Raw genomic sequence first — 25,274 nt, 5'->3', positions numbered from 1 at the left:
CTCCCAATCCCTGGCATCTTGCCACCTCTGACAGGCAAGACAGCTGGTTCTGAGATCATGAAAGCAGGAGAAATGGTCCCACCCCTTCCTGAGTAAGCCAGGGAAGATGGTTCTGGAGAACTTGTCTTGGTGATATAGGTGAGGGAAAGCCCAACTCAGCTGCTACTCAGGCCCAGATCCAGGGATTTGAGTTGCCCCACCCAATGCCTACCCCATCTATAAACTGCTAGAGCGTGTAAATCTATTGGTCCTACAGATCCATGACACAGGGCAACAACAGGATATCCCAGTGAGGATCCAGTATTTGTGGAAGCCAGAGGCCTCAACCAGATCAATGACTAAAAAAAAAATTTGAGCAAAAGAGTATACTGTATGATATGCTGTGACACACTGAAGTTTCCATAGTAAGATTTTTTGTCTTTTTTTCCTACTGAGGGGAAGGGAGAGTGCAAGGACAGAAGGTGGTTACTAAGGGATGGGGACATGAGTCAGACTGGGATGCATGATGTGAACTCATAAAGAATACAAAATTTCAAAAAGAGGCTATTGTAATACATGTCATATACAGAAAAAGAAAGACAGGTTTCTTACCATGAAAAAACAGCAGCAACTTTTGAATACTGAAAAAAATCACTCAGGCTTCTATACACAACAAAGTTACCTTTTATAAATGAAATGACCACAGTAAATACAATCAGAATATCTCAATCAGCTATTGCATATTTTTCAGGTTGCAGAATGAAGCATAATCAGGCTATATGTTGCCTACAGAAATATATACTTAAAATATAGAAATAAATTAGGCTGGAAGTAAAATAATGAAAAAATATACCACACTAACAGTTGAAGGAAAACTAGAGCAAATAACTGCTTCAATATCAAATATTGTTAATCTCAGAGCAGAAGTTAGTAGCATGTTTGGACGTTATTTCTTGATGAGAAATAGTGAGTGTAACAGAAAAACCTAAAACATGTCTGTCCCAAGCAACAGAACTATTAGACACAGGAAGAGAAACTTATTTAAGTACAAGACAAAGTAAACTGGTTCATTACAGTTGGCTATCTCAATCCTCTCAGTAATGAACAGAACAAGAAGAGAGACAACAGCAAGGACTTTCAACCTCCAGAGTAGTGCATGAGCGCCACACACAATGACAGGACACAGGGACATTATGAGGTCTCTCTGAACTTTTACCCCATGCTCGACCATAAAATAAATCTCAACACAATTAAAAGGGTATAAGTGATATTATATATATGTATGTATGTATGTATGTATGTATGTATATCTATATAGACACAGAGAGAGAGAGAGAGAGAGAGAGAGAGAGAGAGAGAGAGAGAGAGAGAGAGAGTTACAGAATTAAAGCCAATTGTAAGCACCAGCAGTTACATACTGAGCCAGGATATTCTGATCTGTGATGTGAGCGACATATAAAAACGAGACAAGGATGGAGGGGTCTCAGAAAGACTGAGGATGAGACAAGTTTACTACAATCAGATTTTGTATACCCCTATAAGGAACAGTGTATAATGGCAGTTGCCAGGAAGAATATAATTGTAGTTGTCAGGATACACTGTTTGCAAGCTATACAGAGTATACAACATTAATGTAATTGTCCTGTTGAGACTTTTAGGGACAGAGTCTGAATGCTTCACTGCCTGTGGAAATGCCTCAGATACTCAGGAACTGAAAGGCACATGGTTCTCCAAGAGCAACAGACTCCAAAGAAGCTGGACCAAGCCAAATCCATGACTCTTTGCAATCAATAACAGTGCCAGCTGGGAAATGCCTAAATATTTAGAATTTAAGTACTGCCTTCCTAAGCCACACAACAAATAATTCAACAGGGGTGTTAATGAGCATGGGGGCAGAACAATGTGTGAAGCAGTAGTTGGGGTAGTTGGTAGGGCTGCTCCTCTGCAGTAAAGAAGGCAGTGCAGGCCATCCCCAATGTCAGAGTCACTCCAGGAGCAGCAGGGAGTCTCTCAGGAGCTGAGCAGGAGTTAGGGATGATTAGGCTTCAGTTCTGAGCCTCTTTCTGTCAATGGCTGTAGGTGGTGGTAAATACCAGCAGAAACCCCATTCACTGTTGCTGAGGGTGAAGAGTAAAACCCCAATAAAATCTTTGCTACAAAACTCAGCGAACCACACCCTGAGACCCCACAAAGCCATTCACAGTCACTAGGAGGAAAGAAAAGCACAGAAGAGGATTTATACAATTATCTATGGAAGCTGGATAATAAAGTGTGCTGTAGCCTTAGAACTTAGTGCTCACTAAAATAAAAAAGAGCAAAGTACTTGTTACACGGACATGAGAACTGGAATGAATCTTTAAAATACTGTTCTGTAGCTGGAAAGATGGTTCAGCAGTAAGGAACACTTATTGCAGGGTTTGGACCATGAGAGGTCAAGCTAAAATCTTGAAGCCACAGAGGCCCTGAAGGACAGTAGGACCTTAGCCTGCTCCCAGCACAAGGCCCCTGTCACATAGCCATAGACACCCCCCCATAGATTTGAGGCCATCAGTCACATATGGGCACCACCTGATCCCTTCCACAGTAGATGAGGCATCCCTAACATCTCAGACCAAGACAATAGGAAAAGAGAAATGGCCAGAGTCAAGTAGGCTCATAACAGAGTTCTCCATGCTAATGAGTTACCTAGAGGTGCAGAGAGTGTGCCAATAAGTTTCCCTACCCAGACTTTCCTCCCTGCAAAAGGTATTTAATCTCAGTCCCACCCTGAGAAGTGGGGTATGGTTTTGTACATACATTTTTCACCATGATAATAATCAACTGTTTGGAACCATGGTCTGCCTCTTTTCATCCAGATCCACCATGGGGAGCCATGGAGAAGGCCTTTTCCTACAGAGCCACAGCCTAGCCTCTGGTAGAAGGCCTCTCCACATTGCCAGCCACAATTGTCACCAAGCAAACTTCCATCAAGCCAAGGACTCGACCCAGTGTGACCAGCCAGAGCTCTTGTCCCCGATAACCCCTCCCTGGGCTAGACCCACCCCACGGGCCCCCACTTTATTCTCAGCTCTTCCTCGCCCCCCAGTGACACATGGATGTTCAAGAGCCTAATTACCCCATAGTCCCGACTTCATTGCAGGCTAAGGAACTGTTGAGCCAGCTCCAGCTTTCCCACATCGCAGAGTGTACTTTCACACCCCCAGGTGGTGTCTCGGCACCTTCATACTGCTCAAACCCCATCCTATATAAGTGCACTCAAACTCCCCATGTCCCACTTCCCCAAGTGGCTGTGCCTTATGATGGAGCAGATGTGGGCCCACAATCCTATGACACACTGCTCATGCAGATGAATGGGGTTCTAGTCCCACAACCATAGGTTGATTAGAGCCATCTATCACTTCATTCCAGGGGATCCAATACAATCTCCTGACCTCCAAGGGCACCAGGGATGCTTGTGGTGCACATACATACACCCAGTCAAAACATTCATACATATACATAAAATTTAAAAATAAAAAACACTGTGCTATGAAAGAGGACACCTGTCAGAATGTGAGTTGCATGATGCCTTGTGTACAAAGTTCTATAACACACAAAACTGACCTGCAGCTGAAATATCAGGACAGCAATGACTACCAGAAAGGGCACTGGTGACCTCAGACCCAATAACAGCCCTGGATAAAATGCTCAACATTAAAAGCTACTATCTCCACTCTCTGTGGAGACTTGCATTACATAGCTGTGTGAATTTGTCAAAACTCAGGAAATGATATTCTGACTCACGCATTTCACTGTCTGAATTTTTTTCCTTAAGAATCCCAGGCCAGAAAAATCTATAAACAAATGATTGCCTCTGATATGCATGTGGAACTATTTAAGGGAGAGTGAATTAATGTTTGCAGCTTGTTTTGAGAAGAGTGAAATAGAAGGGCACATAGATAAACAAATTAGGAAGTAGATATAGACCACGAATTCAAAAGTAGAGCAGTAGAGACAAGCTCTCTGACTAAATCCTATCCAATCCACTCTGCTTGCACTCTTTCAGTAAGGCACTGTGGACATTAAACCCTGGATACAGGGTAGAAAACACATCTCAAGGTCACATATGTAGGGTCCCTGAGATGTCTCCACAGATAAAGGTGTTTGCTGCCAACCTTCACAACCTACATTAACTTCTAACAGCCCCCTTAGTAGAAAAAGAGCTGGTTTCTGTAGTCTGATCTCTGATGAACATGAATGCTATGACATTGACAGATACGGTCATGTGCTTGTAGTCTGAGTGGAGGGTATCCGGTCATTCACAGAGGCTTCCAAGTATCATAAGTAGACCCTTGAGGAGAGAAAACAATCATGACCTGGCACAGAGTTGGTCAAAACAATAGACTCTAACAAGTGTTTTGGAACAAGCAAAAAAATCAAGGTCTTCAAAAAGCAGCTATACCAGCAGATTCAGAGGTGAAGAATCACAGAGGCAGGTGTGCATTTGGAGGTTGCTGGCAACATCATCAAACAGCACAGGGTTTAATCATAGCCTAGAGGAAACTGTGTGGAGAAGGGAAGAGAGTCTAGGAGGATGCTGTGGCATTCAGAGGCCAGAGGGAGACTGACCTCCTACTCAGGATGCCGAGGCTTCTGTCCAAACCAAGAAAACGCTGGCATCCTCCACTATGATGGCAAAGCATCACAGCTGAAGAGAAACAAATGAGTCAACCCACACCTCCCTGGGCATTGCTGCTATGAGAATCAGATTGCTTGTTCTCTCTCCTCTCAGAGGTGTAAGGACCATGGTGCCACTGGACACAGTTCTCAATCCAAGCTAAGAGGAATTCGTCGAATATTGGGGTCTGGGTAATTTTTTCCAATGCATGATACCAAAAAACTCTCAATCAGAGATAGCTATCCAGTATATAAACACACAGTCTGCCTCAAACCTAGATGGCCACACTTCCAAAGGGAAATGGCTAGTGGCTCCTCCAAGTAAAGCACACTATATGGACATCTATCACATAAATTACCTTCCTGATCTCTGCCTTGACATCAGATTCTCAGTCATGCATTCCAACTACTTCATCAACAGCTGGATCTAGTCACATTGGTGCCTTGTGACTCCTCAATGGACATACACAAATAACTTTCTGAGGGCTACTTTGACATCCTTGTTCCTCAGAGAATAAATGACAGGGTTCAGGGTAGGGCTGACTGCTGTGTACAATAAGGCAACCACCTTGCCATTCTCCAAGGAGGATCCAGAACCAGGCTGCAAATAGGTGTAGATGACAGTGGAGTAGTACAGGATGACCACCACCAGGTGGGCAGAGCAGGTGGAGAAGGCGCGCTTCTTGCCCTCTGTGGAGCGGATGCGCAAGATACTGGCAATGATGAAGCTGTAGGATATCATAGTCAACAGAAAGTTGACCACACCAAAATAAACATCTGCGATGACAATCATGATGTTGTTGAGGGTGGTTGGGCTGCAAGACAAAAGCAGCAGTGTTGGAACTTCACACAGAAAGTGACGAATTTGGTTGGGGCCGCAGAAATTGAGTTGTGCCATCAGGCCAGTGTGCACAGATGTGCTGGCTGCACTGATCACCCACACACTGCCAGCAAGCAGGACACAGATGGGCCAGCTCATCAGCATGCTGTAGTGAAGTGGGCGGCAGATGGCCACATAGCGGTCATAGGCCATGGCAGTGAGCAGCAGCAGCTCAGCCCCTAGAAACCAGGTCAGGAAGAAGAGTTGGGTCATGCATCCCTTGTAAGAGATGTGGCTGCTCTTAAGCACCAGACCCTCCAGCAGTTTGGGAAGAACAGTGGATGTACAGACAATGTCCAACAGAGCCAGGTTTGCAAGGAAGAAATACATGGGAGTATGAAGACTTGGGTTGAGGCTGATAGCTATGATGATGAGGGTGTTTCCTGCAAGAGCCAGGATGTAAAGAAACAAGAAAAAGAACAAGAAGAGAGCCTCAAGCTCAGGATCCCCAGAGAGTCCCTGTAGGACAAATTCTATCACAGTTGTATAGTTGTTTATTGCCATTTGAGAGTGAGTCCTAGGAGATACTGGCTGTTACACAGCTGAGGATGATCAAGAAGACACAGGGTGTTGGGTAACCATCATTTCACACAGGATCCAGCCAGCTGTGAGTAGGAGTGCTTGTCATGGGCACTGTTGCTGTAAGAATGATGATATCATCTATCAACATAGTGTGGCAGTGTGAGCATGAACTCTTCACTATGCACACAAAGGACCCAGAAAAGAGAACACCTCTGCCAGTGATGGGCATTATCCTTCTACAGCCTCTATTTGCTTTAACATGGAACATGTCCTATGGTACCCTGAGAACTAGAGCTTCTCTAACCATGTATGATGTCCTGTTAAGGTGTACCAAGGGGAAATCATTTACCAGGAAAAAAAATTGTACCTAAAAAGGATCAGCCTTGTCAATAGATGGGCCAGGCTTCTCAGGCAGAAAAACAGTTCTAGGGAGTATTCTTGGGGGTCTGTATGGGTTTAGAACATGGAGCTGTTACAGAATAGCATGCAGATGGTACAGATGGCCCTGGCTCTTTGTGGAATGAATATATCACTTTTGTAAACACTACAATTGTCTATTTCTACATTATCACTCTAAGTCACTCCCTGTGTATGATAAACCCAGTGAGGCAGTGAGGCCAACAAGTATCACTCACTTCTCTGAGAAGGCTTCTGCCTGACGGAGGAAATATCAGACTCTGCCAAGGCTGGAAACAACATGAAAGGCATGGACCCAGCTTCAACACAGGTGCCAAATGTCTAGGCTATCATTCCTACCCAGCTTCAAGTTTGTCTTCCCTTCACCTGATACGCATATATATCTCTAATCATCCAGGACTATCCAAGCATATGTGCCTCTCAGGCAGAGAATGTGGACTGATCGGCATGCAGAGAAAGAGCTCTGCTCACTTCTATGGTCTGATGGGAGTGAGCATCAGACCCATCCTGGAGACTCCATGAGTGAGATGTTGAATACATGAGAACAAAGAACTCACAGATATGTGCTGAACAAGGAAGACATTCTTCCCCTGTGAGTGCACAGATAAAGGCCTTTGTCCTACAATGTGAACATGAGAGCAAGGCCTGAGCTTTTGATAGTCTCATCTCCTCCCACTGAAAGTTAAGTTATGTATAGAACCTACAGGACCCATACTTGTCTCCACAAAAGCGAAGATGGATCCATCAGCATTCCCTGCAGATACCCAAGGGCCTCATACAGAAGGCAGGGCGTCTCAACTGAACTTCCAAATTCTCTCTGTCTACATCTCAGCCTTAGAACTCATCTGCCTCTAACTCTTCAGACCACAAGTGGCTCTGAGCTCTGAACACTGTACCAAATTCACAGGAAGCAATCATGCTTCTCTAGAGATCCAGATCTGCCTCTGAGCCAAGCCGCAGGGCAAGATTTCTATTCACTCTAATCAACTGCCCAGATATGTCATAAAAACAGGCCTATAGAGCCATGTATTTAAAATCTTAAACTGAAGCTATGAATCAAAGTGATTTTTTTCATTTTTAAATACTGAAATAGATAAGAGTAAAACCAGATCTCTTTTGAGAATCATCCCTCCCTCACAGAAGACAGACAAAAGAGAGAGAGACAGAGACAAAAACAAAGACAGAGACAGAGAGGAGGGAGAAGATGGGTATCCAAAAGGAAGAAGTGAATAGAGGAAGGGCAACTTACATGGAAGGAGAAGCTGTCCTGGGATGCCCATCTAAGCCCAAGATGTCTACATGTCATGGAGAATGTACAGTATGGTCACAAAGTTAGAGCCCTGTGTCTCTTTTGTTTGCTATTGACCTTAAAGTGGGATCTGCCCCATGGGGTGGACACTGCGATTGATAGGGAGAGGCCCTCAGAGAGCAATTACCCAAAGTGAGGTAAACAGGAGTCCCTGTGGGCCATGGTCCCCAAGCTGAGACACCAGGAACCTAAGGCCCGAAGTCATGTGCACAGCTCTAGGACACTGAACCCAACCCCTGTTGTGACTGCTTCCCTGAGGATGCCCTCAAAACAGCGTGGTTGGGAGTCATGTACCCTTGAACCCTGTAGGAAGATATATTTCTTTTTAACAAACTGGTCCTCAGCATAGTCTATGAGTTTCCTTCATCTCATTTTATCGTTACATCATTACATCATTACATCATCTTGTTGTGGCATAGTACTATCAATAAACAAACACCGATCAGTTACGTCATCACTAGTGGGGACAGAAAGTATGGAACACTCTCAATCATTGCCTCAGGAGGGCATAGTCACTGTACTAAATCATAATTAAGATTGAACCTGAATGGATGCAGCTTTTCACTGCAGTTTCAAATATTCCCTTGATGACAAAGTGTGTGGATACTGTGCAGGTGGATATCAGCAGCAGTGTACATGACTTGAAGTCCACCATGCTCTGTGGCATGAGCCCTTAGCAGCAGATTGGCTTGCCTGCATACCCAGGAGACTCCCAGCAGGGGTGAACCATCCCTTGGAGTCACAGAACACTGCAGAAGTAACCCATTCAGAAGCGGTCATTACAGGAAATGAAAGGAGCTAAAATATAATCCAAACTCCTCAAAACCAAATGATCTCTAGCCTTAAGTTCCAAACCCTCCAATGTCCTTGAACTCTGTCAATATACATATTATCAATCTCTCCCAAACGTCACCCGCTTAACAGAACAACAAACGCAACACTTGTAGAACAACTCAAGATCTGAGCAATTCCTAAAGCACATTAAAATGAGATAAGAGCTTCAATAACATTTGATCTTTCTAGTCAATTTGACATAAAGGGACAAAACTGAATGATAAAGCTAATAAGTATATACATGGAAGTTGAACAATGCTCTACTCAACGATAACCTGGTCAAGGAAGAAATAAAGAAAGAAATTAAAGACTTCTTAGAATTTAATGAAAATGAAGTTACAACATACCCAAACTTATGGGACACAATGAAAGCTGTGCTAAGAGGAAAACTCATAGCTCTGAGTGCCTGCAGAAAGAAACAGGAGAGAGCATATGCCAACAACTTGACAGCACACCTAAAACCTCTAAGCAAAAAGAAGCAAATATACCCAGGAGGAGTAGAAGGCAGGCAATAATCAAACTCAGGCAGAAATCAACCAAGTAGAAACAAAAAGGACCATAGAAAGAATCAACAGAACCAAAAGTTGGTTCTTTGAGAAAATCAACAAGATAGATAAACCCTTAGCCAGACTAACGAGAGGACACAGAGAGTGTGTCCAAATTAACAAAATCAGAAATGAAATGGGAGACATAACTACAGAATCAGAGGAAACTCAAAAAATCATCAGATCCTACTACAAAAGCCTATATTCAACAAAATTTGAAAATCTGCAGGAAATGTACAATTTCCTAGACAGATACCAGGTACTGAAGTTAAATCAGGAATAGATAAACCATTTAAACAACCCCAAAACTCCTAAGGAAATAGAAGCAGTCATTAAAGGTCTCCCAACCAAAAAGAGCCCAGGTCCAGACAGGTTTAGTGCAGAATTCTATCAGACCTTCATAGAAGACCTCATACCAATATTATCCAAACTATTCCACAAAATTGAAACAGATGGATCACTACCGAACTCCTTCTATGAAGCCACAATTACTCTTATACCTAAATCACACAAAGACCCAACAAAGAAAGAGAACTTCAGAACAATTTCCCTTATGAATATCGACGAAAAATACTCAATAAAATTCTGGCAAACCGAATCCAAGAGCACATCAAAACAATCATCCACCATGATCAAGTAGACAACATCCCAGGCATGCAGGGATGGCTTAATATACGGAAAACCATCAACGTGATCCCTTATATAAACAAACTGAAAGAACAAAACCACACGATGATTTCATTAGATGCTGAGAAAGCATTTGACAAGATTCAATGCACTTTCATGATAAAAGTCCTGGAAAGAATAGGAATTCAAGGCCAATACCTAAACATAGGAAAAGCCATATACAGCAAACCAGTCGCTAACATTAAACAAAATGGAGAGAAACTTGAAGCAATCCCACTAAAATCAGGGACTAGACAAGACTGCCCACTCTCTCCCTACTTATTCAATATAGTTCTTGAAGTTCTAGCCAGAGCAATCAGACAACAAAAAGAGATCAAGGGGATACAGTTTGGAAAAGAAAAAGTCAAAATATCACTATTTGCAGATGATATGATAGTATATTTAAGTGATCCCAAAAGTTCCACCAGAGAACTACTACAGCTGATAAAAAACTTCAGCAAAGTGGCTGGGTATAAAATTAACTCAAATAAATCAGTATCCTTCCTCTACACAAAAGAGAAACAAGCTGAGAAAGAAATTAGGGAAATGACACTCTTCATAATATTCCCAAATAATATAAAGTACCTCGGTGTGACTTTAACCAAGCAAGTAAAAGATTTGTACAATAAGAACTTCAAGCCTCTGAAGAAAGAAATTGAAGAAGACCTCAGAAGATGGAAAGATCTCCCATGCTCATGGATTGGCAGGATTAATATAGTAAAAATGGGCATTTTACCAAAAGTGATCTACAGATTCAATGCAATCCCCATCAAAATACCAATCCAATTCTTCAAAGAGTTAGACAGAACAATTTGCAAATTCATCTGGAATAACAAAAAACCCAGGATAGCTAAAACTATCCTCAACAATAAAAGGACTTCAGGGGGAATCACTATCCCTGAACTCAAGGAGTATTACAGAGCAATAGTAATAAAAACTGCATGATATTGGTACAGAGACAGACAGATAGACCAATGGAATAGAATTGAAGACCCAGAAATGAACCCACACACATATGGTCACTTGAGTTTTGACAAAGGAACCAAAACCATCCAATGGAAAAAAGATAGCATTTTCAGCAAATGGTGCTGGTTCAACTGGAGGTCAACATGTAGAAGAATGCAGATTGATCCATGCTTATCACCCTATACAAAGCTTAAGTCCAAGTGGATCAAGGACCTCCACATCAAAACAGATACACTCAAACTAATAGAAGAAAAAAATGGGGAAGCATCTCGAACACATAGGCACTGGAGAAAATTTCCTGAACAAAACACCAATGGCTTATGCTCTAAGATCAAGAATCGACAAATGGGATCTCATAAAACTGCAAAGCTTCTGTAAGGCAAATGACACTGTGGTTAGGATAAAACGGCAACCAACAGATTGGGAAAAGATCTTTACCAATCCTACAACAGATAGAGGCCTTATATCCAAAATATAAAAAGAACTCAAGAAGTTAGACCGCAGGGAGACAAATAACCCTATTAAAAAATGGGGTTCACCAGAGAACGTGATTGTTGGGGGAGGGCAGCAATGGGGGGAGGGTGGGGAGGGAAACACTCATAAAGAAGGGGAGGGGGAGGGATTAGGGGGATGTTTGCCAGGAAACCAGGAAAGGGAATAACATTCGAAATGTAAATAAGAAATACTCAAGTTAATAAAAAAAATAAAAGAATGGGGTTCAGAACTAAACAAAGAATTCACAGCTCAGGAATGACAAATGGCTGAGAAACACCTAAAGAAATGTTCAACATCTTTAGTCATAAGAGAAATGCAAATCAAAACAACCCTGAGATGTCACCTCACACCAGTGAGAATGGCTAAGACCAAAAACTCAGGTGACAGCAAATGCTGGCGAGGATGTGGAGAAAGAGGAACACTCCTCCATTGTTGGTGGGATTGCAGACTGGTACAACCATTCTGGAAATCAGTCTGAAGGTTCCTCAGAAAATTGGACATTGAGCTACCTGAGGACCCAGCTATACCTCTCTTGGGCATATACCCAAAAGATGTTCCAACACATAACAAGGACACATCCTCCACTATGTTCATCGCAGCCTTATTCATAATAACCAGAACCTGTAAAGAACCCAGATGCCCTTCAACAGAGGAATGGACACAGAAAATATGGTACATCTACACAGTGGAATATTAATCAGCTATCAAGAACAATGACTTCACAAAATTTATAGGCAAATGGATTGAACTAATAAATATCATCCTGAGTGAGGTAACCCAATCACAGAAAAACACACCTGGTATGCACTCACTGATAAGTGGATATTAGCCCCGAGGCTCCAATAACCCAAAATACAATCCAGAGACCACATGAAACTCAAGAGGAAGGATGACCAAAGTGCAGATGCTCCACTCCTTCTTAAAAAGGCAACAAAAATATTCATACGAGGGAATATGGAGGCAGAGTTTGGAGCAGTGACTGAGGGAATGGCCATTCAGAGCCTGCCCCACACATGCCCCATATTTATACAATCACCAAAACTAAGTAAGAATGATGAAGCTAAGAAAGGCATGCTGACAGCCAGAGCATGTCAAATACAGAGGCCAATGTTAGCAGCAAACCACTGAACTGGGAACAGGATCCCCATTTGGAGGAATTAGAGAAAGGATAGAAAGAACTGAAGAGGCTTACAACAATGCCAACCTACCAGAGTTCCCACTACCTAAAGACATGGACTGACCCATGGCTCCACCTGCCTATGTAGCAGAGGAAGGCCTTGTTTGGGCACCAATAGAAGGAGAAACCCTTGGTCCTGACAATATTGGACCCTGAGTGTAGGGGAATGTCAGGAGGCAGAAAGGGGGTGAATGGGGTAGGGAATGCCCTTATGGAAGAAGGGGATGGGGGAAAGGGTGGGGGCAAATATCTGGGAAGCTGGGAAAGGGAATAACATTTGAAATGTAAATAAAAAGTCTAATAAAAAAAGAAACAGAAGGGTGAGCTTATTCAACAGTAAGCCTCTAAGATGACAATTACATCTGGCAAATAAAAGTTTCATTTACAGGTTCGGTAAATCACAAAAGTAGCTTAATGTTTAAGAGCACGGTACTTACATTCAAACACATTTGAATGCATTAGGTACATGAAAATGCATGAGTTCCTACAACAAATTTGTAAGGTCAACAAATCCAGTACAAAGCAAAATGTTTTCTATAGAGAGACTTGGATAGGTGGACTAGGTAACATCTTTGCCTACATTCTCAATAGTCAGGGGATGCATAAATGAAGTCTTCTTTCTCCTGCTACCTCTCTAACATTATAGAATTCCTCTCTAATGTTAGAGTCTTCAAATGAAAAATAAATTTTGAGGGACACTTTTCATCCTTTGTTTTTCATGGTATAAATGAGGGGGTTGAAAGATGGGCTCACAATACTATACAAAATGGTTATGGCCTTTTCCAAGAGCCCAGCAGACCCCACGTCAGCTGGACATAGGTGCAGATCACTGTGTAGTAATCAGGATGAACACTACTGGGTGGGAAGAGCAGGTGGAGAAGAAACATTTTTGCTCTCAACATAGCAGATGAGCAGGATGCTGGCAATGATGAAGCTAGAGGAAAGCATGGTCAATAAAAGTTTATGTCACTCAGTAACATGTTTGCAAGGACTCTTGTGGCATAATTGATGAAGGTGTGACTACAGTATAACAACAATATTAATGGAATATTGCAGAAAAACTGTGACATAAAATTGAAGCCACCAAAGGACAGTGGCAACATGAGACATGTGAGTGCTAAGTAATTTACAGCACATCTGAACTATACAAAAGTTTCCAAGGTCAATGAGGACTGTGTTGTATTCATAAAGCTTGCCCTAGTACTAAGTGGTCAGATGTCCAGGTTATAGGCCATGCAAAGAACAATAGCTCAATATTCCAGATCCAAGTAAAGATAATAACTTGGATGAGGCAGTTCTGGCTATAAAGCTCCTCAAGACTATGGGTAGGATGGTTGCCATGAAGGTCACATCCAGCAGAAAGAGGTTGAAGTAGAAGAAATACGTGAGAGTGTGGCAGTTGTCACCTTTAGTTTCTATTCTCTTGTCTCACAATTTGAATGAAAAAGCATGTTAAGGATATACCCATGAAAAATAGTCTATAAGCATGGTTTGACATTATATATAAAGTCCATGAGAAAATTGTAGTATTCAAGAAAGATCACACTACCTACAGACATAGGTGACCATGCCCAGTGAGCTGGCCATATGGAAATGCACACAATAGAAATAAAACTCAAGGCCCTTCCAAGTGGATCAAGGACCTCCACATAAAACCAGATACACTCAAACTAATAGGAAAAAAGTGGGGAAGAGTCTCAATCAAACACATGGGCACTGGAGAAAATTTCCTGAACAAAACACCAGTGGTTCATGCTCTAAGATCAAGAATCGACAAATGGGACCTCATAAAACTACAAAGTTTTTGTAAAGTAAAAGACATTGTCATTAGGACAAAACAGCAACCAACAGATTGGGAAAAGTTCTTTACGAATCCTACATCGGATAGAGGGCTAATATCCAAAATATAAAAAGAACTCAAGAACTTAGACTCCAGAGAGCCAAATAACACTATTAAGAAATGGGGTACAGAGCTAAACAAAACATTCTCAGCTGAGGATTATCAAATGGCCAAAAAGCACCTAAAGAAATGTCCAACATCCTTAGTCATCAGGGAAATGCAAATCAAAACAGCACTGAGATTCCACCTCATACCAGTCAGAATGGCTAAGATCAAAAAACTCAGGTGACAGCAGATGCTGGCAAGGATGTGCAGAAAGAGGAACACTCCTCCATTGTTGATGGGATTGCAAATTGGTACAATCACTCTGGAAATCACTCTGGAGGTTCCTCAGAATATTGGACATTTCACCACCTGAGGACCCAGCTATACCTCTCTTGGGCATATACCCAAGGGATGCTCCAATATACAACAAAGACACATGCTCCACTATGTTCATAGCAGTCTTATTTATAATAGCCAGAAGCTGGAAAGAACCCAGATGCCCTTCAATAGAGGAATGGACACAGAAAATGTGGTACAGCTACACAATGGAGTCAGCTCAGCTATCAAAAACAGACTTCATGAAATTCATAGGCAAATGGAATGAACTAGAAAATATCATCCTGAGTGAGGTAACTCAATCGCAGAAAAACACACTTGGTATGCACTCACCGATAAGTGGATATTAGCCAAAAAGCTCAAATTACCCAAGATGCAATCCACAGACCACAGGAAGCTCAAGAAGAAGGATGACCAAAATGCAGATGCTCCCACTCCTTCTTAAAAGGGGAAAAAATATCCATAGGAGGGGACATGGAAACAAAGTTTAGAGCAGCAACTGAAGAAACAGCCATTCAGAGCCTGTCCCACATGTGGCCCATATATACAGCCACCAAAACTAGATAAGACTAATGAAGCTAAAAAATGCATGCTGAAAGGGACCGGATATAGATCTCTCCTGAGAGATGCATCCAGAGCATGTCCAATACAGAGGTCAATGCTAGCAGCAAAGCACCAAACTGAGATTAGGACCTCCTTGGGGGAAATCAGAGGAAGTATTGAAAGAGTTGAAAGAGCTTGCAATCCCATGAAAGAAACAATGCCAACCAACCAGAGCTTCCGGGGACTAAATCACTACCGAAAGACTATACATGGACTGACCCAGGGCTCCAACTGCATATGTAGCAGAGAATAGCCATTTTGGGGTACCAGGGGAAGGGGAAGCCCTTGGTCCTGCCAAGGTTGGACCCCCAGTGCAGGGAAATATAGGGGGCAATAAGGGGGATGTATAGGGGGAATATCCATATGGTGGAGGGGAAGGGGAGGGAATGGGGGCTTATGGACAGGAAACCGGGAAGGAGAATAACGTTTGAAATGTAAGTAAAGAAATATATCTAATAAAAAATATAAAAATAAAAACCAAGATAAAATATTAAGAAGGTGGCAAAGATCAGAGCATCTGAGACTGTAAAATCTCAGTTCCTTTTTAGTTGAACTGAGTGAAATAAATTTGTCTCAATTTTTCCATTTCAGTACAAAAGCATTTATATTCAGTCACAGTACTCATTTGATACTTTCTGGAGAATTCTTTAGCTGTGCTCAAGTGTTTGTTTTCATAAAGAACTTTGAAAAAATTGATGCAGTAAATAATTTCAGTAGTAGTTGTCTGCTTTTATTGTGGAAAGCACGGTTATGTTATTTAAATAAATTTATTTAAATAAAAAAAAAGAAATAAACTCAATACCCCTACCTAGGAACCCTTTACAAGAGCTTGTTCACCTTTCCCGCATCCATTTCCTGGAGACTCTGAAGATCCTTGATGGAGACTCAGCCTTGTTTCTTACATCATTCTTTTGTGTCAGTCTCCAATTCATGGAGGCAAACTCACTGGCCACACGGGCCTGGGAATCAGGTAGATGATCTTCACATTCCTTCCTGTACTCCTTTGCAAATTCCTCAGTTTCATCCTTAGCCTGTAGCAGACCTCTTACAGAATTCCACCTTCCCTCTCAAATTGAACTCCCTAGGCACTGCACCAAACCTCACAGTAGACCAAGCTTTACTCCTCCAATTGGATTCTTTCAGCCCTATCTTCTAGCCTATCCCTATTTCTTTCCCTTAGTCCCTAATACTGATAAACGTGCTCTCCTCATGACCCCCAGTGGTCACACTTGGCAGCAACTCAAGAGCAGGCCACTCACAGCCACCACATGTTTCTGGTAGGGAGGTGAGGAACATCTGAGAGGATATGAGGGAGGGAAAACCTTGATCACAATATACTCTATGAAAAACATGTCTCTCAGAACCTAAATTTTTAGAATGAAAGGTTCAGAGTAGAAAATAGAAAATATGTTGAGTATCTCTGGTTGTCAAAATGACTTTAAGGATAAATCATCTCCAATGAGAGAAACACATGCACTCCATGTATTTCTGAGACCAGGGCAAATTTCAAAGTGATCAGGTATGAAAAAACCAACTTTGAAATCATGACCTGGGGCTGGAGAGATGGCTCAGCTGTTAAGAGCACCATTTGCTCTTCTAGTGGTCCTGAGTTCAATTACCAGCAATCACATGATGGCTGACAACCATCTGTAATGGAATCCAATACTCTCTTCTTGTGTGTCTAAAGACAGCTACAGTGTACATATACATAAAAAATTATGACCTGTGATCTTTTCTCAGATTCTCACAATTGTGTACATTTGATATTGATATTGAGCTATACCAAGACAAGTGACTGAGTTCCTATGGCAGTGATTCTCAGAGTGCCCCAGTCTGTCACTTCTCCTCAGCAGCTATTCCTTATTCTTGTGGCACTCACAGGGACTTCCATTTTACTCAACTCCAACATGGAGCTTCATAGACACTGTCCTTTTTTCTTTGTGATCAGGCCACCACGAATGTCCTCTGCATCTCCTCAGTACTACCCAATATTCTGGGACCAGGAAGAGCACATTAATTGGCTGCCCAGTACTAAAGAGTCAGTCTTGAAAACATGTATACAAATAACATTATAAGACTGATATATATATATATATATATATATATATATATATATATCTCCTGTTCAGTCTTAGTGTGAGTGTGTGTATGATGTAATGACATTAATGCAAAAAGAGTCCATGAATTTGAAGGGGAGTAGGAGAGTCTGTGGTAGAGTTTGGATGGAGAAAAGGGAATGAAGAAATATTATAATTATATGTAATCCTAAAAATAAAACAAAGGGAATATGTAACTAAATTGTAAATTCTCAAATGAAGAAATACAAATGGTCAAGGTATTCAAATATCTCAAGTATCTATCAATTGGCCAAAAAATAGTGAAGATGTGGTACATATATACAGTGAAATATTATTAAACTAGAAATAAAAACAAAATTATGAAATTTGCAAGTAAAAGGATGGACTGGCAATAATGATTCTGGCTAACATGACAAAGACCCAGAAATATGACTACGACATGTTCCCTCTCTACATATATATATGTGCTCAAAACTCAGGGAATCAGATAGAGGCCATGAAAAGGGAGGATAAGAATGCAGATAATATGAAGGGGGAAGGAAAATAATGGAAGAGAAAGCTTAAACAGGATTAGACATGAGAGGACCAAGTAGCAGAAGGAGTTTGGGGTGAAGTGGGAGTTTCTGGATTCGTAGGAGACTCAGCTTGGTCATGTGATGTTTTTCTGGAAACTGTCTTTGAGAGGATAATTTGCTAAAGCAGACACGTGAGAGAATGTTTTGCTGAGAACAGACATGTAGTGTTTTTCTGGAAACTCTCTGGTGAAAAGCATGTGATGTTTTGCTGGAGCAGTTGCTTGAGAGGACATGTGATGTTTGGAAAGAGGATAAGTATAACCCAACAGAGAGTAGACAACCCTCTTGTATTGGTTCACCTTGCAAATCTTTACTAGCTTCATTAGGCTTCTCTGAGGCTGGTCTTCACTGAGGGTGCTCTTGTATTGGTTTGCCTTTCTTTCTTTCTTTCTTTTCTTTCCACATACATTTTTATTGGATATTTTTTATCTACATTTCAAATGTTATTCCCTTTCCTGGTTTCCCGGCCATATGCTTCCTGTCCCACCTCCTTCCCCTTCTTCTATAAGGATGTTCCCCCTCCCCAACCAACCCTCCTTCTCACCCACCCCCAATATTCTCCTACACTGGGGTGCCCAGCGTTGGCAGGACCAAGGGCTTATCCTTCCACTGGTGCCCAAAAAGGGCATCCTCTGCTAGATATGCAACTGGAGCCACGGGTCTGTCCATGTATAGTCTTTGGGTAGTGGTTTAGACCCTAGGAGCTCTGGTTGGTTGATATTGTTCTTATGGGGTTGCAAGCCCATTCAGCTCCTTCAATCCTTTCTCTAATTCTTTCACTGGGGACCCTGTTCTCAGTTCAGTGGTTTGCTGCTAGCATTTGCCTCTTTATTTGACACAGAAACTGAAGGAATGGCCATTCAGAGCCTGCCCCACATGGGAATACAGCCCATATATAAACATACATATATATATACAGCCACCAAAACTAGATAATATTGATGAAACTAAGAAGTGCATGCTGACAGGAGCCTGATATAGCTGTCTCCTGAGAGGCACAGCCAGAGCATGTCACCTTGCTTTCTTCACCGATCTTTGCTTGTCATGACTTTGTAGAGAGAAACACACCAAAGAATGTCTGGTGTTACTCTGGCTACTTCTTGCCACTTCTGCAGACTCACCCAATTGGCTGAGCCCATGATTTCTTCTGGGTCAAGCTACTGATTTGCTTTTGGTATTTGCCAAGTAGACTGGACAGCCACTACTGATGTGTTTGGTGTTTTGCTAGTGGACTGGGTTGCTGACAACAAAGATTGGAATCTCCCCAAAGAACTATTTCTAAACAGGTTCAAAACCCCCATTTCCTATTAACCTTTCTATTACTCTGCCTCTGGTGGGTGGTGGGCTAGGAGAAAGGTTGAAGCATTAAAGAACCATAATTAAAATAAGTTTTGAAAAGTCTACAATGGGGGGGTATATCTAACAATAAAGACATTTGAAAAGCCATATGGAAACTTACTACTTCAGATATTTCCTAAAATATGGACGTATACATATCAAATATTCTCAAATGACAATGCTTTTCCCAGATACCATAGGTTTTCAAGTAAAAAAAAAAGGCCAGTGTCAGGCATAAATAGCCTCTTTTTGAGTCGTTGGTCAATGGGGTCATATAACTTCTCATACCACAGGATATCATTATTGCTCTTGTTTATCATCCAGAACTTGGTGGACCCTATTACCAAAAATACAACATACTTAAGTTATTGGGCATGAAGAAATCAATATGGCACTGACCTAGAAACTTCATTTCTACTGGGTAGCTTTCATGATGCTAGAAGGTTCTATGGTACTCTTAGGAAAGAAAATTAATCAAAAGACTTGCCTAGCTGGGAGCCCTGTGAATTACAATGAATGTCCAGGCAAGGTATTCACTGGCTTAAAAAAAAACATGTCGCTCTACTCCCAGACCCGGTGAGAGAGAGACCCAACCGCCTGGTCAGGTGGGCACTCCTGAGGCTGCAGAGCGGAAGAGAAGACCAACACTGCTCACCCCTGCCCACATCCCTGGCCCAAGAGGAAACTGTATAAGACCTCTGGGCTCCCGTGGGGGAGGGCCCAGGAGCAGCAGGACACCTGCCAGAGATACCGCCGGACCCTGAAGGAAACAGACCGGATAAACAGTTCTCTGCACCCAAATCCCGTGGGAGGGAGAGCTAACCCTTCAGAGAGGCAGACAAGCCTGGGAAACCAGAAGAGACTGCTCCCTGCACACACATCTCGGACGCCAGAGGAAAAAGCCAAAGACCATCTGGAACCCTGGTGCACTGAAGCTCCCGGAAGGGGCGGCACAGGTCTTCCTGGTTGCTGCCTCTGCAGAGAGCCCCTGGGCAGCACCCCAGGAGCGAACCTGAGCCTCGGGACCACAGGTAAGACCAAATTTTCTGCTGCAAGAAAGCTGCCTGGTGAACTCAAGTCACAGGCCCACAGGAACAGCTGAAGACCTGTAGAGAGGAAAAACTACACGCCTGAAAGCAGAACACTCTGTCCCCATAACTGACTGAAAGAGAGGAAAACAGGTCTACAGCACTCCTGACACACAGGCTTATAGGACAGTCTAGCCACTGTCAGAAATAGCAGAACAAAGTACCACTAGAGATAATCTGATGGCGAGAGGCAAGCGCAGGAACCCAAGCAACAGAAACCAAGACTACATGCCATCATCGGAGCCCAATACTCCCACCAAAACAAACATGGAATATCCAAACACACCAGAAAAGCAAGATCTAGTTTCAAAATCATATTTGATCATGATGCTGGAGGACTTCAAGAAAGACATGAACACACTTAGGGAAGCACAGGAAAACATTAATAAACAAGTAAAAGCCTACAGAGAGGAATCGCAAAAATCCCTGAAAGAATTCCAGGAAAACACAATCAAACAGTTGAAGGAATTAAAAATTGAAATAGAAGCAATCAAGAAAGAACACATGGAAACAACCCTGGATTTAGAAAACCAAAAGAAGAGACAAGGAGCTGTAGATACAAGCTTCACCAACAGAATACAAGAGATGGAAGAGAGAATCTCAGGAGCAGAAGATTCCATAGAAATCATTGACTCAACTGTCAAAGATAATGTAAAGCGGAAAAAGCTACTGGTCCAAAACATACAGGAAATCCAGGACTCAATGAGAAGATCAAACCTAAGGATAATAGGTATAGAAGAGAGTGAAGACTACCAGCTCAAAGGACCAGTAAATATCTTCAACAAAATCATAGAAGAAAACTTCCCTAACCTAAAAAAAGAGATACCCATAGACATACAAGAAGCCTACAGAACTCCAAACAGATTGGACCAGAAAAGAAACACCTCCCGTCACATAATTGTCAAAACACCAAACGCACAAAATAAAGAAAGAATATTAAAAGCAGTAAGGGAAAAAGGTCAAGTAAAATATAAAGGGAGACCTATCAGAATCACACCAGATTTCTCGCCAGAAACTATGAAGGCCAGAAGATCCTGGACTGATGTTATACAGACCCTAAGAGAACACAAATGCCAGCCCAGGTTACTGTATCCAGCAAAACTCTCAATTAACATTGATGGAGAAACCAAGATATTCCATGACAAAACCAAATTTACACAATATCTTTCTACAAATCCAGCACTACAAAGGATAATAAATGGTAAAGCCCAACATAAGGAGGCAAGCTATACCCTAGAAGAAGCAAGAAACTAATCGTCTTGGCAACAAAACAAAGAGAATGAAAGCACACAAACATAACCTCACATCCAAATATGAATATAACGGGAAGCAATAATCACTATTCCTTAATATCTCTCAATATCAATGGCCTCAACTCCCCAATAAAAAGACATAGATTAACAAACTGGATACGCAACGAGGACCCTGCATTCAGCTGCCTACAGGAAACACACCTCAGAGACAAAGACAGACACTACCTCAGAGTGAAAGGCTGGAAAACAACTTTCCAAGCAAATGGTCAGAAGAAGCAAGCTGGAGTAGCCATTCTAATATCAAATAAAATCAATTTCCAACTAAAAGTCATCAAAAAAGATAAGAAAGGACACTTCATATTCATCAAAGGAAAAATCAACCAAGATGAACTCTCAATCCTAAATATCTATGCCCCAAATACAAGGGCACCTACATACGTAAAAGAAACCTTACTAAAGCTCAAAACACACATTGCACCTCACACAATAATAGTGGGAGATTTCAACACCCCACTCTCATCAATGGACAGATCATGGAAACAGAAATTAAACAGTGATGTCGACAGACTAAGAGAAGTCATGAGCCAAATGGACTTAACGGATATTTATAGAACATTCTATCCTAAAGCAAAAGGATATACCTTCTTCTCAGCTCCTCATGGTACTTTCTCCAAAAATGACCATATAATTGGTCAAAAAACGGGCCTCAACAGGTACAGAAAGATAGAAATAATCCCATGCATGCTATCGGACCACCACGGCCTAAAACTGGTCTTCAATAACAATAAGGGAAGAATGCCCACATATACGTGGAAATTGAACAATGCTCTACTCAAGGATAACCTGGTCAAGGAAGAAATAAAGAAAGAAATTAAAAACTTTTTAGAATTTAATGAAAATGAAGATACAACATACTCAAACTTATGGGACACAATGAAAGCTGTGCTAAGAGGAAAACTCATAGCGCTGAGTGCCTGCAGAAAGAAACAGGAAAGAGCATATGTCAGCAGCTTGACAGCACACCTAAAAGCTCTAGAACAAAAAGAAGCAATTACACCCAGGAGGAGTAGAAGGCAGGAAATAATCAAACTCAGAGCTGAAATCAACCAAGTAGAAACAAAAAGGACCATAGGAAGAATCAACAGAACCAAAAGTTGGTTCTTTGAGAAAATCAACAAGATAGATAAACCCTTAGCCAGACTAACGAGAGGACACAGAGAGTGTGTCCAAATTAACAAAATCAGAAATGAAAAGGGAGACATAACTACAGATTCGGAGGAAATTCAAAAAATCATCAGATCTTACTATAAAAACCTATATTCAACAAAATTTGAAAATCTTCAGGAAATGGACAATTTCCTAGACAGATACCAGGTATCGAGGTTAAATCAGGAACAGATAAACCAGTTAAACAACCCCATAACTCCTAAGGAAATAGAAGCAGTCATTAAAGGTCTCCCAACCAAAAAGAGCCCAGGTCCAGACGGGTTTAGTGCAGAATTCTATCAAACCTTCATAGAAGACCTCATACCAATATTATCCAAACTATTCCACAAAATTGAAACAAATGGAGCCCTACGGAATTCCTTCTACGAAGCCACAATTACTCTTATACCTAAACCACACAAAGACACAACAAAGAAAGAGAACTTCAGACCAATTTCCCTTATGAATATCGACGCAAAAATACTCAATAAAATTCTGGCAAACCGAATTCAAGAGCACATCAAAACAATCATCCACCATGATCAAGTAGGCTTTATCCCAGGCATGCAGGGATGGTTCAATATACGGAAAACCATCAACGTGATCCATCATATAAACAAACTGAAAGAACAGAACCACATGATCATTTCATTAGATGCTGAGAAAGCATTTGACAAAATTCAACACCCCTTCATGATAAAAGTCCTGGAAAGAATAGGAATTCAAGGCCCATACCTAAACATAGTTAAAGCCATATACAGCAAACCAGTTGCTAACATTAAACTAAATGGAGAGAAACTTGAAGCAATCCCACTAAAATCAGGTACTAGACAAGGCTGCCCACTCTCTCCCTACTTATTCAATATAGTTCTTGAAGTTCTAGCCAGAGCAATCAGACAACAAAAGGAGATCAAAGGGATACAGATCGGAAAAGAAGAGGTCAAAATATCACTATTTGCAGATGACATGATAGTATATTTAAGTGATCCCAAAAGTTCCACCAGAGAACTACTAAAGCTGATAAACAACTTCAGCAAAGTGGCTGGGTATAAAATTAACTCAAATAAATCAGTTGCCTTCCTCTATACAAAAGAGAAACAAGCCGAGAAAGAAATTAGGGAAACGACACCCTTCATAATAGACCCAAATAATATAAAGTACCTCGGTGTGACTTTAACCAAGCAAGTAAAAGATCTGTACAATAAGAACTTCAAGACACTGAGGAAAGAAATTGAAGAAGACCTCAGAAGATGGAAAGATCTCCCATGCTCATGGATTGGCAGGATTAATATAGTAAAAACGGCCATTTTACCAAAAGCAATCTACAGATTCAATGCAATCCCCATCAAAATACCAATCCAATTCTTCAAAGAGTTAGACAGAAAATTTGCAAATTCATCTGGAATAACAAAAAACCCAGGATAGCTAAAGCTATCCTCAACAATAAAAGAACTTCAGGGGGAATCACTATCCCTAAACTCAAGCAGTATTACAGAGCAATAGTGATAAAAACTGCATGGTATTGGTACAGAGACAGACAGATAGAACAATGGAATAGAATTGAAGACCCAGAAATGAACCCACACACCTATGGTCACTTGATTTTTGACAAAGGAGCCAAAACCATCCAATGGAAAAAAGATAGCATTTTCAGCAAATGGTGCTGGTTCAACTGGAGGGCAACATGTAGAAGAATGCAGATCAATCCATGCTTATCACCATGTACAAAGCTTAAGTCCAAGTGGATCAAGGACCTCCACATCAAACCAGACACACTCAAACTAATAGAAGAAAAACTAGGGAAGCATCTGGAACACATGGGCACTGGAAAAAATTTCCTGAACAAAACACCAATGGCTCATGCTCTAAGATCAAGAATCGACAAATGGGATCTCATAAAACTGCAAAGCTTCTGTAAGGCAAAGGACACTGTGGTTAGGACAAAACGGCAACCAACAGATTGGGAAAAGATCTTTACCAATCCTACAACAGATAAAGGCCTTATATCCAAAATATACAAAGAACTCAAGAAGTTAGACCGCAGGGAAACAAATAACCCTATTAAAAAATGGGGTTCAGAGCTAAACAAAGAATTCACAGCTGAGGAATGCCGAATGGCTGAGAAACACCTAAAGAAATGTTCAACATCTTTAGTCATAAGGGAAATGCAAATCAAAACAACCCTGAGATTTCACCTCACACCAGTGCGATTGGCTAAGATCAAAAACTCAGGTGACAGCAGATGCTGGCGAGGATGTGGAGAAAGAGGAACACTCCTCCATTGTTGGTGGGATTGCAGACTGGTAAAACCATTCTGGAAATCAGTCTGGAGGTTCCTCAGAAAATTGGACATTGAACTGCCTGAGGATCCAGCTATACCTCTCTTGGGCATATACCCAAAAGATGCCTCAACATATAAAAGAGACACGTGCTCCACTATGTTCATCGCAGCCTTATTTATAATAG

At 41.5% G+C, this 25,274-nt stretch overlaps 1 protein-coding gene and 1 pseudogene across 1 annotated transcript; both read right to left on the bottom strand.

The window, feature by feature from the left end:
- Nucleotides 1-5,089: 5,089 nt before the first annotated feature.
- Or13a19 (olfactory receptor family 13 subfamily A member 19) lies at nt 5,090-6,019 on the bottom strand. The gene has a single exon (XM_087610419.1). The coding sequence runs from the start codon at nt 6,017-6,019 to the stop codon at nt 5,090-5,092; it is 930 nt and encodes a 309-aa protein (XP_087466545.1).
- On the bottom strand, nt 13,149-13,596 carry Or13o2-ps1 (olfactory receptor family 13 subfamily O member 2, pseudogene 1; annotated as a pseudogene).

The sequence above is a fragment of the Rattus norvegicus genome, chromosome 1 (assembly GCF_021556685.1).
Source record: "Rattus norvegicus strain SHRSP/BbbUtx chromosome 1, alternate assembly SHRSP_T2T, whole genome shotgun sequence".
Lineage (NCBI taxonomy): Eukaryota > Metazoa > Chordata > Mammalia > Rodentia > Muridae > Rattus > Rattus norvegicus.
The sequence above is the reverse complement of the archived record's forward strand: the minus strand, read 5'-3'. Positions and strand labels throughout refer to the sequence as shown.

Excerpts from the sequence above, each read along its gene's own strand:
- Or13a19 (XM_087610419.1), bottom strand. The coding sequence starts at position 6,019 with ATGGCAATAAACAACTATACAACTGTGATAGAATTTGTCCTACAGGGA.